At 43.3% G+C, this 13,662-nt stretch overlaps 1 protein-coding gene across 12 annotated transcripts in view; it reads right to left on the minus strand.

The window, feature by feature from the left end:
* Positions 1–4,513: 4,513 nt before the first annotated feature.
* The window catches only part of Zbtb21 (zinc finger and BTB domain containing 21), a 13,744-nt gene continuing 4,595 nt past the window's right edge, over positions 4,514–13,662 (minus strand). For 4 of the 12 annotated variants that reach the window (XM_021209792.2, XM_029544498.1, XM_021209790.2 and 1 more), the window contains 2 exons: positions 11,960–12,102; positions 4,514–8,190 (listed from right to left, as the gene is read on the minus strand). In XM_021209792.2, coding sequence (XP_021065451.1) covers positions 4,990–8,190; positions 11,960–12,031 — 3,273 coding nt within the window. In that variant the 5' untranslated portion in view covers positions 12,032–12,102 and the 3' untranslated portion in view covers positions 4,514–4,989. Of the gene's footprint in view, positions 8,191–11,959; positions 13,569–13,662 lie in introns of those variants that run through there. The other 8 variants (XM_029544499.1, XM_021209791.2, XM_021209794.2 and 5 more) reach the window with 6 other exon arrangements.

Consider the following 13,662-nt stretch of genomic DNA (forward strand, 5'->3'; position numbering starts at 1 on the left):
CTGGGCAGAGTCTGCCTCAGGCACAAGACAGAAAGGCACACACCAAAAAAAGAGCAACTGCACTACAGTTGTGTATATGTTTGTGTCCCCATGGTGGGATGTGAAGAGAACACAGTTTCTAAGATATTCTGGCCTCAAACACACGCATGGGGAGGATAGGTTCAATCAAGGGACACTACCAACAGACCAGCTCACAGTTTTTTCAAATGACCAAGGCTATAAGAATCGTAGGTTAAGAAATATCCATATGGAAGAGGGCCAGCTATGACTAGGCTGCCTAAAATTGGAAATGGAATAAAGTGAGAGCAAGCCCAGCTCTGGCATCTTATAAGAACTTGGTGTCAGCTGTTACGTCTCTTCTTAGGGACAGTCATGGCCTCATTTGAATTGCACATCGAGAAGTACTTGAACTTAGCATGTCACACATCTTTGACTGTTCTTAACACCTAAAAGGTACTTGAATATGAGGGGCTTGCCAATCTAAATCTAGCTATACTTTCTGTCTGGAAGTGATGCAAGCATCTCTATCCACCAGTATAGGAGTTTGCTCATTCTCTCTGTGCCCTTTTTCTCCTACCTTGGTGACATACACACAGCCTGGTATTTGCAAAAATAAAGAGGGACTATATCCCTGTAATGAAGGAGCTGGAGGAGCTTCATTACAGTGAAAAATGTTTACAATCAAGAAATGAGACTAGAAAATAGTGGTTTCAAACTGGATTTGAGCAGAAATGACACAAAGCAGACAGGTACAAATGTCCATGCATCTAATCTTAATGTTTACATATTTGTGGTACCCCATACAACTGTGGGCTCCAGCAACTTAATTCCATAGGCAACGTGGAATAAGGGTGGGGGTGAGGAAATCAAGTGTCCTTAAACTCACCAGCAATGCACCCCACATGATCCTGACAGGAGGGTCCCCTTCACTGTCACCAGCACCACTGGTGATTTTCGATGCACAGACACAGTGCCACCACAACTCAGAGAAGAGCAGAGTAAAGGTTTATTGACCCATTCATTGTTGGTCACCATTAAACAAAGGAAAGACTAACAGAACTGGATCGAGTAAGAAATGAGGCATCATTATATATCATACATCCCTATCATACTATGTATTTTCAGTCCCCAAAAGGTTATTTCTTAAAAAAAACAAAAACAAAAAAACTGAGCAGTCTATTCTGCAAAGGCATGTAACAACAAAACTTGCACACAATTATAAAATCTATTTGCTTTCAATTAAACAGAATTTGATGAAAAACTGTTCTCAGGACAGTTTGGATTAAAGCCAGCTACAAATGGCCACCTTCTGAGAATCAATAATAACCAAGAACTGTGGAGATTCAAATGGTGTGCACAAATGACCCAAGAATGTAGAACTCAACTATTTAAAAAATTCATAGGAAGATACTTCTGACTCCCCAAAGCCTGTCTCTAAAAGGAACTTTTAAAACACCAGATACTAACTTCCCTTTCTCCTCTATCTCTTAACCCCAATTTAGCTCCCTGCCCTGCAGAAAAGCTCCCAATGGTCTTCTTCCCAGTTGAAGTCCCCACTGAGGGTTAAGAGCACACTAAAAATCACAAAAACATTATCAAATGTCTTAAAATGCTAAAGCCACAAGCAAGGAAAACCTACTTGGATACTTTTATTTATTTTTTGAAGACAGTATCACTATGCTACTCCTAGGTTCAAGTGATCCTCCAGTTCAACTTCCCAAACAGAATATGATGACATGGTACATGCCAACACATCTGGACAAGTCTGCTTTTAAAGAACACTTAGTATGGATGTGCACTGGCAGTATCTGAGTCAATAATGCATTTCACAACTACCCCCAAAATACCAGTCAGATATCAGAAATTAACAAACTGACTTTGAATGTTCTAATAAAATTAATGGATGGGATTTATGAAGAAATCTGAAGGAATGAAAGCTATTCATTTTGTACTAAGGAAATGCACCAAGCACTAATTTCTCTCTCTCTCTCTCTCTCTCTCTCTCTCTCTCTCTCTCTCTCTCTCTCNCACACACACACACACACACACACACACACACACACACACACACACACACACAGAGGAGCCCAACTATAGGGAACAGAGACCAACTTCAGTCCCACCACCAGGCCTGGGAAAGCAGTGTTCAGGCTCTGTCCCAAAGAAAGAACTCATCATCTCAGTCACCACGTTCATTAGTGCCAGTGAGGGGCTACATGCAGGTTCTAGTGGTCAGTGACTTAGTACCAGGCAATCTTTTGAAAGAGAAGGACACAGTCTAAAACAGAAAAGCAGAATACATACAGCCCTGGAAGACCCACAAATATATGTGAACTAGTTTTAAAGAGAGATTTTGCTAGCAACCTGTAAATGCTAACTCTATTGCTTACTTTGAGTGGGAAAAACACATTTTAGGTACTCAATCCTGTCCACATAAAGAAAACAATAACAAGTTTGCAGGTTAACAAAGAATATATTAAAAGTTTACATTCTTTCCACAACTGCATAAAAAAGCAGGCATCTTAAATAATTACAAGAAACAATGAGCTTTCTATACTTGCAAAAATTAATACAATTAGAAAAACATTTACAAGAATATCTTTACTATCTAAAGATTTACAGTGCTGAAAGACCTATTTATTTCACTAAACATCTGCCTGCTAGCTGAGAAAAACATTCTCTAAAAAACTGTTTACTGAATAAAGTGATTAATGGTTTTTATTAGTTTCTTAGCATTTAAAATAGTTACATGAATGGAAGGATAGAATTTGACATCAAAATAAATTCTTGCAGCCCAATGTCTTTTAAGATACAGTATAAAAAGCAATAGAAAAACCACAACTGCATTATAAATGTTTTTGGTTCAAAATTTTATTTGAAATCTTATGTTTTCTTCCTAGACAAAAAAAGGTGACAAACACTGGTAATTTGTAAAACCTATCAGATAAGCAGAACCTGTAGTTAGATCAAAAATACAATTTCTTTTGCAACAATGTTATTTTATAAATCTTCAAAAATGTAGCATAGGTTCAAGTCTTGGGGCATGAGCTGGCAATGCCAGGTTTGGAGGTTATCACTTTGTAACTACACAGGAGATGACCATGCAGATAGATGGTCTTAAAAGAAGTAACACTCTGAGGAGAGACCATTCACTCACCACAGGGAATAAGTTCAGTGGACAGCTACCTAGCCTGACACTAGCTTCACTCATTAAATGGTGGACACTTTTAGTTTATCTCTAAAATGCATAGTTTAAGAAAGCAGATGGCAAGAATTAATAACTGCAACCTAATTTTATTTCTCTTCTTCGTAAAATTTAAGAAACAAAATAGGAAATGCAGACATATTTAGGGATTTCTGATAGCTTTTTCAAGTGAAAAGATAAAAGGCAAAATTCCACATATAGCTTCTATAATATACAAAGTCAATTAGTAGTTTATATAAAAAAAAAGTGTTTCAATATCAAGATTGCCTTTGCTACCATGGGTGTAGAATGCTGGTGAGTAGCTGGGCCAGTGTCTCTGTTAGATCACTCCTTGAAAATGGGAAGAAACAGCTTGCAGCAAAAGTGAATAAGGAGTTTGTGTCCCCCGAATTTCCTTTGCAGGAGTGATCTTCCCTTTGTTTCACTGAACTTTGGATTCTGTCTATGGAGAGATTTAATTATAACCTGCATGGAAAAAAACAAAAACAAAAACAAAACAAGAAGAGCCCAAACCTTAAGTACCAAATCAAGTAGCAAAAACTAATTTTGGACCCTTGCTAGTGCTTTAATACACAATTGCATATCATGTAGTGACATTTTCACTGCTATCCACTCCAATAACCCCACAAAAGTACTCAAAAAAGACAAGCAGAAAATGTGTATGTTGTGTGTATAGTTCTTGGAAAGCACATGGAAACTGCAACATGGCATTTCCTCCAATCTCTGAAGCCTCTAGAAAGAATGGTGGTCTAGGATGTGGTAAGGCTATGCTCTGCTAACCTCATGCTAGCACTGCTTATCTCAATGATACCTGAATTTCAAGCTGACAGAGAGCAAACATTGTCAGTTCTAAAGCGCCAGTTGAAAGCCATGTTATGAACATACCACAGACTTCAGTGGCTTTCACAACCTGTTGCAGCTGACTGTAGAGGACCCCACAAACATGCTTCTATTACTCTGCCTCCCTTAGAAGGTGACCATCACTGATTATATGATGTGATTGACAGATTGTTCTTTTATAAAAAAAAAAAAAAAAATCTAAGTGTGACTATTGCTGATTTAAATTCTCACAATTCTCATACAAAAAGGAAGTTTTATAGGACCACAAAATACCAAGTTTTTTTCTTATCAAGTGTTAGGATAATTTATTAAAGTTGGGGCTTGTTGCCGGGCAGTGGTGGAGCACGCCTTTAATCCCAGCACTCGGGAGGCAGAGGCAGGCGGATTTCTGAGTTCGAGGCCAGCCTGGTCTACAGAGTGAGTTCCAGGACAGCCAGGGCTACACAGAGAAACCCTGTCTTGAAAAACCAAAAAAAAAAAAAACAAAAAAAAAAGTTGGGGCTTGTCTTTTCTTATTGCTAAAGTATTCTAAAATCTGACTCAATACTGCAAATGACTCCCCTTCTTCCTTGTATGTTTTTGGCCTTAGAAACATGGCTAAGGGTTATCTCAAACTTAGGTGTCTGCAATAATCAAAACCAAAACCAAAACCAAAACCAACCAACCAACCAACAAACCCACTTCCCAAGCATCCCACTACCCAGAAACCAAAAACCTCAATCACCAACATTAGCCCAACTTCAATAGTAATAGAATCAAACCCCTACTGCTGAGGTCCAGAAAGCTGTGAGGTCATTCCTAGCCAATATTAATTCATTCCAAACTTAAAATTCAAACATAACAATTTCCAACCTTTATTATTATTTTTTCAAATATTCTGTCTTAGGACATAGTTCACAAGCCAAGGGCCTGCTGCTTTGTGACAGGTGAAAGGGATAGGTCCTTTAATTGTGTGTCTGCTCATGACTCCAAAGACTGAAGGCTGTCTTGAATGTCCTATGGCAGAGCTTACACATGAACTGTCTTTTAAATGTGATTGCTGAAAGGGGTGGGGCGTGGTAGAAGAGGGTATCTGACTCCTGGGGTGCAAACAGCTTCTCTGTAGCTGGGGTTGGGTTCTCAGGCAGGCCTGTGGGGCTGTCTGGCTCCAGGGGCTGAATCTTGGGCAAGGGTGGCGGAGGTGGCAGAGGTGGTGGGGAGGGGGAGTTTGTGGGCACAGGACACACCTCTGATTCTTTCTGCACAGACTCCTCTGTAGCCTGAGACATGTGGGTCTGGAAGTGACTCCAGAGTCGGAAGTTGGTACGGAAGGCTTTGTAGCATACGTGGCAGATGAAGGGCTTCACAGAACACAGCAGCTCCTGGTGCCGCTCCAGCTGCTTGTGTGCCGTGAACATCTTTCCGCATTTCTCACAGGGCCATAGGCCGGCCTCCTTGCTGGGGCCAGCCTCCCTGGGAGCTGCACTAGCCTCAGGAGCCTCCTCCTCTGCCTCCTCCACAGGCTCCTCTTTGACTTGGACTTTCAGTTGCTTTGAAAGACTCAAGTCTTCAGGGAGGCAGGAGGAATCCTCAGAATCAAAGTTCACGTGCTCTGAAGAGTCGCTAAACGCTGTATCCTCTTTTGGAGTGGCCACATGGTTTACCTTGCTGGGCTCAGTCTGAGGCCTGGAAGCGGCTGCCACTTCACCGTTGTGGTCCAGGGTGGTCAGGGCGAAGTTCTCTGCTAAAGCCATGTTGTTCTGGTTATGCACTTCTACCTGGTGCCGCCAGATGCTGAAGGAGGACTTGAAGGTGCGCATGCACTCCAGGCAAGTCAGCTTTTTGTACTCACACCTGTCCTCATGTTCCTGCTTCAGTGCGGGGGAGAAGAACCTGAGGCTGCAGTAAGGGCAAACGGTGGCGTTCCGGCACAAGCGCTCGTGGGTGCCTTGCTCTAGAAGAGAAGAGAGCTTAGCATTACAGAGGCGGCACGGGTAAACCTCCTTGTTCTCTACCGCGCGTGCCAGAGCCCGCTCTTTTGGCTTAGCAGCTCTGCTTACTCCGAGGGGCCTCTCTCCCGGGTGCATCTTTATGTGCTGCTTAAACTGAGAGAGAAAGCGGTATGCCTTGCCACAGTAGGCACAAATGTAGGCCCCTTTGGCTCGGGAGCGCAAGTTCCTCTTGATGACTTGCTGTGCTGGGGAACTACTCTGTCCCTGGAAGCCAGGCTTGCTGCGCCTCAGCTTAATGATCAGGGCCTTCTTAATCTCCCTCTCTCTCACTATGTCAATCAGCTTTCTTTGGAATTTCTCATCCAAAACTGCATGGGAACTAGAGGCTGGCGATGGGTTCTTCACTATGCCGTGTTGGGTCTGACAGTGTGTCCACACTTTGAAGTTGGTATGAAACCTCTTGTGACAGATGTCACAAGCGTAAGGCTTCTCTGGGTTATGGTACATGTTAACATGGCGGTGAAGACCCGCGGTTGATCTAAAAATCTTAAGGCAATGTTTGCATTTAAATTTTTTGTTTGGTCTCGTCCCCTCCAACTCACCAAACTCCTCTCTGTTTAAGTCAGAATCTGGGAAGTTGCTGTCAAGGGAAGGTGGGCTCCTGCCCTCTTCACAGTTCTCTTCTGAGACAGCAGGCCCGTGTTCATTTGCCTTTGTCTTCTTCAAGGGTGACCTTCTGTCTGTCTGGAACCTTCTCTTTGCTGGGAGTCTGCTCATATCTCTCTGGTCTTCCTCTGTTTTGAGGGGCAGGTCTCTCGTAGCTGCTGCTGCTACTGCTGCTGCTGCTGCATCTCCTCCCACAGTGACCCGGATGATGTCTGAAGGGTCTGACAGTGGGCTGCTGGGTTCCGTCTTAATTCGTACCTCAGTCACAGGGGAGGCTTCCTCCCTGTCTGTTGACTGGGAAGCACTAAAGGACCTGAGGCGATGAGGCTGGAGCACTTGAGGCCTGTCATCCAGGGCTTTTTTTTCACTGCAATCTTTTAAAGATGACTTTTGAGACATCGCACAGAACACACTGCCCGGTGCCTCATTTGCCGCTGTGGATGATCCCTGGGATGACTTCAAATCTATGGAGGGGGAGTAAACAGGAACCTGGCTGTCCATAGACAGTGACCGCCTGAGGAGGCTTTTCACTAGTGGGCCGCTTCTGTCAATGCTCTGGTTTGCAGAAGCAGGCCCACCAGAAGGGACCACTAGCCCTAGCTTAGAGTAGTAGAGCAAGTTCCTATCCTCCCCCTGACCGCCTCCTTTGCTAGTTTCTTTTAAGAGATATGGAGTCTCTGATGAGCTATGAAGAGACAGAACAGGGGGCCGTGGTCTCTTCAGAGCCAGCTCTATAGCTTTCCCCTTGGGAAGCTGGCTGCTCAACCCTGGTTTATCATCTGTGGCCTCCCTGTCCTGTGAAGGCTTTGGGGGCAGGACTGTATTTCTTTTTACCAAACTGCCCCTATTAGGATCATCCAAAGTCCCAGGCTGGTCCAGAGACTTTGTATACACTGCAGCACTATCCTTTGTCCAGCTCTTTTCAGTTAAGGACAGACTATGAAGCTGCTCTGGCGGCTTGGCCACATGTGGCTTACTGGTGCTGGTCTTGACTGAAGCACTGGGGGAGGCCTGGGCAGTATGGCTAAGGTCCTGCATGGCTGGACCACTGGCTTTCCCTGGCACTTCACTTCTGCCCTGACACACAATGACACTTCGCTTTTGAGAGCTCGTTTCATCATCTTCCACTGGCACTCTTTTCCTGTTGGGACAGGTTGGAAAAGGAGCCTGAGGGGCTTTGGCAACGATGTTGGTCAGGAAGGAGATACCAAGGCTATACCCCAGCTCCTGCACAGCAGCAAGGCTGCCCTTCTCCACAAAAAGGGAAGAAGAGTAAATGTAGTTCAGAACGTTGTCAAAAGCATCAGGCTCACAGAAGTCCAGCTGAAAGACAGTCTGTGCCTCGTTCTCCTTATTCGTGAATAAACTCTGGAAGTACTCACTGCTGGCAGCCAAGACGTTCTTATGAGCTCGGAACTTCTGGTCCCCAACAATCAGGAGCACGTCACACAGTTGTCCCTTGAGGCGCTCCTCATTGAGGGCACTGAGCAAAGAGATAGCATGTGCTGGGTTGATGTAATGCAGCAGTCCCTCCATCCTGCACTTTATCTGAAAGATAGATGGTGAGGCCATCACCATTTGTATTCCACCAAAGGCCTGCTCAAAATTAATAGTTATATACAGAGATGACACTTGAAAATTAAGTTGAGCATCTAGGATCTTTTCCCATCTGATGCTTAGTTACACTTACTTTATTCACGAAATAAGTATGAACTGTCAAAATTTTTAGCCTGTCTGTAAAGCTGATTAAGGGGTTTGAACTGAAAGGTCACTGAAATTTTGTTCAAACCTAGAGATGAGAGAAAGCAACTTGGTGGGAGAGTGTGAGCTTTGGAGCTAGACACTAGGCTGTGGTGCCAGCTTCACCCTGTGAGCTGATGCCTTCTGTACATAGGTTTTTGTGTGAAGTAACAACTGTACCTTCTTGCAAGGGTGTGACAAAGATCAAATGAACGAGTATCTACTGTAAACACTCACCAAATGTGCTACTAATTGTCAGGACTGCAAGAATAGGTTTAACTTAGTAACAAAGGAGAAGGTCCAGATTACCACCCTATCTCTGGTGAACTAAGCAAAAGCAGGCTTTTCATGTAACATGATGTGTGGGCTCTGCTATATGAGCACCTCCTTTCTGTGATCTAGTTTTATATTACTGTCTCAATTTACAGTATTGTCATGGAACTTGTGGGTGTAGCTTAGTAGTAGAGTACCTACTTCGCACATGTAAGACTCTGAATCTCATTACCAGCACCACAGTGTGTGTGTGTGTGTGTGTGTGTGTGTGTGTGTGTGTGTACGTACGTACGTACATACAGGGTGGGCTAGGCAGAGACAGAAAGAATCAGACACTAATTTTTTTTTTTTTTTTTTTTTACTATTAGAATGTATCCACAGTGACTAGATACATCTTTGATAGATTAATCTAGAAAGAGACTGCTACTGAGAACCATTCTCAGCACCAGATGCAAGTCCAGAGTTCCCATCTCTCCAGGGTCAGCCTCTACTAGTCACTTGGAGACTATGCTCTTTGGCTTTCAGAGAGAACAGAGTGCAAGATGCAGACAGGGGTGTGGCTCTGCCACTGGCATTTCAGCTCTGCCACAAGAGATGAAGCTAGCACCCACCAGGTTTTCCTTCACTTGCCTGCCTTCCTTTAACAGTGACATGCAGCTCTTTTACTTGTAACAAGGGCTTGGATGAGATCCTTTTTTTCTTCTAGCCATTTCTATTTCTCACTCACTCCCACTTCACTACAAGAACCACACATCTGTGTAAAGAAACATCTCATCTTTTACAGGGGTCAGCAGAAAAAGCACTGAGCTTAAACTGTCACAAGGCTGATTCAGCCATGTATTAGTGGTCTGTAGCACTGAGAATTTCTGAAGATGTTGACATAGGGGAAACAGCAGACCAGAAGTAAAGATTGGGCAGATATTTGTCAAGTAGTTCTTGTTTTTTGTTTTTAAACTCAATTTAATGGTTTGAAACCAGCAATTAAAAAAACAGATAAAGAGCAAAAAGAGAAAATGTGAGAAAGTACTAAATGTGGCAAGGGCTTGGGAAACCTGTTTCAGTTACAGACAGACATATCCCTATGTGGAAGCATGCATTCAGTCGAGTTGTAAAAGCACTTTTTCTGGGAGGTGAGAGTCACGTGTGCTTTCGGCTCGTCAGTCACTCTGAGCCCTAGTCTGTTCTCTGCACAGCAAACAGAGACAGTAACAACTTCCACAAAATGCTGCTGAGGGGCAAATGGGATGATTATTCCATCACTCACTCAGCTCCTACAAACAGTATCTACCTACCATCCATTCATCTGGTCATGGAAGTACGTTTGGGAAGATTCAAGAAAGCAGGGCATGAGCCTAGGGATTATGAAGAAAAGACAACACAACAGAGGTAAATACTAATGTGATATAAAACTAGAGCCAAGAGAGGAGGGAGTCGTGGACAAGACTATCTCAGGAGTCAGACTATAAGGCTGGGTAGCTGTAAGGGGGTTTTACTCTGTAGGAAATAGGTAGCCACTGGAGGACCATGGGCAAAAAACCTTAGTTATGTCTTAATTATAACAGTTCTGGCTTCTTTGCAGATGACAAAACAAAGGACATAGGAGGAGTCTACTGTTATGATAGCAGTAGCATGGGGTTGTCATTGATTGTAAAGGTAGAGCCATTAAGTTTTCTAATGAAGTAACTACAGAACAATAGGAAGAGTCAACAAAGATCTGACAGGACAGGGAAAAGGATGGCCTTTGAGATAGATTTGACAGAGAAATTAGACTGCTTCCCTAACTCTCCTTTTCTAAGGGATTCAATTCTGACACTCTACAGGTGAGTGACAACTCATCAATCATCCCTTTGTGCACATCTTTCTATTTCCTTCTCTGAGCTCCCTGGAATCTCTGCCCAAACATCTGTATCTAGACCACTGTATCAGGCTCTACTTTTGAGAGAAAAACCAAGACACAAAGACAACCCAAAAATACAGATGTAAGCTATGATCCACCTAGAATGTACTAAAACTCTAACCACAGAGGATGTAAAAAAGACAACCACAGCCTAGTTCCCGGAGTTTAGTCTTGCACAGGAATATCACACAGCAATCTGTTGACAATGTACATTATGTAGATACAGAGAAATGTCTATGGATATCATAGGAGAAGCAGTACAAGTGAGAGCCAGTAGCACCAGGTGAAAGGCAGATGAGGAACCAAAGCTTGGGGAAGAGTCAGGCAGAAAAGGTGAGAGGAGCTGCAAGGGACAGGGGTAAGTGCAGCACCACAAACAAGAGAGAACAAGAGTCATCCTGGGAACTGTCATGACCCTGAGATAGATGAAAGGGCTAGGTAATCAAAATGAAGACACTGCAGATTATAAGCAGGAGAGTAACACCTGTTTCTACAGTCTCTACAGAGACAAGAGAAGGCCAAGTGGTATGGATTCACCTTCACTTACAGGTTGCTTTTACACTTAAAGTCAATTATGAGGACTCGAAAACAATGGCTCTAGTCCTGGTCTACCTGAAAACAAGGACTATTTGAATTCTTGCATTTTGATTACAGTAAGTGTAACTGCTTATTGAGTTTAGCAACTAAAGTATAGACACTGCTTGAGAGATAAACAAAGAGAAAAAGCAGAGCTGCAGAGTGTTGTCTGGCAATTCAGCACACTGTGGCTGTGGAAGTGCAGATGAATCCTGCAGACCTGACCCTTTGACATCTCAGCTGTGTAGCCCTCACAACAGCACTTGTGCTGCTGGGAGTACTTTCTCAATGAGTGTTAAAGAATAGCAGACTCTTTCCTGTATGAATTAACTATAACTCAACAGCAGCAACAAATCTCATGTACAAACTATGAAGCTATCACTGTCCCTGGCTTGCTCATCTCCACCTGACTCATTATGTAGAAATCCCATCAATCAACCATGGCAGAAATGCCTGGAAAGAACAGCTGAGACAAACTCCCCTATAAAAACAGATTCTGAAACCGGCTGACTTCCTTATTACATGGATCTTCCTATAACTACCTTCCCAAACACTCCAAGATGGTTCTACTTAATGTTGTTTTCTGAAGATTTAGAAGGGGGAGAATGGAGAGAATTGTGATGGTGAAAGCTCATGGCAGACAGCTATCCATGGGGAAGTCTTCAGTCTACTGCCACCTATCAGGAATGTAATCTTATCAGGACTGCTCATCCTTTCTGAACAGTAGTGTCCTTGCCTGATCAGTGCCAGCCCTACCTATACCATGTGTAAATCACATGAGACATAAACAAGGCAACTAGTGAAAAGCCCAGTCTGCAGAGCAAATCCCACCTGGCAAGCACACATCTTTCTTCTCTCTTCCTCTCCCGAGTGTTTGTGAGCCCGCTGTACACTGTGCATCATAAGAGGTGCTGATGGTGGGAGGTGAGCTGGTTGGCTGGCTTCCTGTTCTCCTGCACCTCACATTCCTGTGACTGGGCAGACAACAATGTGATAAAGAAGGTATAGAGTGTGTAAGAACACTGATGTCAGAAGGCTATCAATGTGGTCAGGAGGTGGTAGGGTGGATAAGTGAATGACTGGTGGGAATAAGGAAAGGTTTGGGATTTACCTGATATTGATGTTAAAGTCCAAGACTCATAACTTCCAGAAATTTTATATGGCCCAGGCTTAAAATCTTTTGAAGTTCGCCCTGGCCTCAAGTCAACTCCCTATAAGGACCCTAAAGCTCCTCACAGCTGGACTTAATGAAATTACTTCAAGCCATCACACAAATGCCTATGATATACTAGATGCTGAGGTGAGACAGCTGTATCTTAACATAAATTAATTCAACCCAAGCATTTCCATCCTTATGCTACCTGGAATAAGGACTTTGGAGTTTAAGGAAGGTGGGCAATTTTGGAATAGAGTATTCTGGAGACAGATGCATAAGAAAGGGGAGCACACAGTCAGAAACTCAACAGGATACTATAAAGGGAAGGTGAGGAGGTGAAAGGATTCAAAACGATCTCCCCATTTCAATTTAAAAGACTGGTGCCATAGCAAAAGATCATTACAAAAGAGCTAGGCTCTGGGACTAGTCCAAAAATGCACACTAATAGCTCTGTGGGAAATGTCCCTTTACTAACCAATGTTGAAGAATACTTACATAAGCCTAACATGACCCAGGAACTAGAGGGATGCATCCAACATTTAAAAACACACACACACACACACACACACCCTCATCCCCAAGCTCTCACTCTCTCCAGGTGATTTTACTATATGGTGACAGGAAGCTGGCTGAGCTTCAGTGTTATCATCACTCACCTGGTAACACTGCAGACACCCTGAAATTATCTAAAGTGCCTCTGGTTTCAAAGCCAGACAGGCTTAGGGGAATACTTCATGGTGTCAGGTTACTGTACTGCATTTCAACACATTTCAGCCTCCCTTTCTCTAGTTCAAATTTGGTTCAAGGGTAGAACCATTATCAGCCTCAGCCAGGAGGATGGCTCCACTGTAACATAGTTTAGGCTCTTAGCTATGCTGCAAACAAGCAGCTTCTGTTGGTCTGTTCTGGCCACTCAGCACCCATTGCTTCTTCTGCAGAGACCCTCTGCATTGGTCTAGAAGAATATTCTTGCCTAGCAAGTGCAACCTGATGGTTGTAGGAATACACCCAAAGCCAGGCCAACTAGAAACTTTCTCCCTAGATTATGGTTCATGAGAAGACAAAGGCAATAGCTGAGTGGAGCCAAATGACTGATCTCAGTGTGGTCTGAGAGCTCAATGCTCTAGTACCTGACTCTTACATTAGTGGTTTGGTTTTGTCATTCCTGGCCCAAGGTGTTTTTTTTGTTTGTTTGTTTGTTTTCTTGATGTTTAAGCTTTTCCTCAAACCTATAGAGTGATCATGTATTTTTTTTTATTTTTATTTTTAAAATAAATCCCCGGGCTGGTGAGATGGCTCAGTGGGTAAGAGCACCCGATTGCTCTTCCAAAGGTGCAGAGTTCAAATCCCAGCAACCACATGGTGGCTCACAACCATC

Source organism: Mus pahari, chromosome 12, assembly GCF_900095145.1.
Source record: "Mus pahari chromosome 12, PAHARI_EIJ_v1.1, whole genome shotgun sequence".
NCBI lineage: Eukaryota > Metazoa > Chordata > Mammalia > Rodentia > Muridae > Mus > Mus pahari.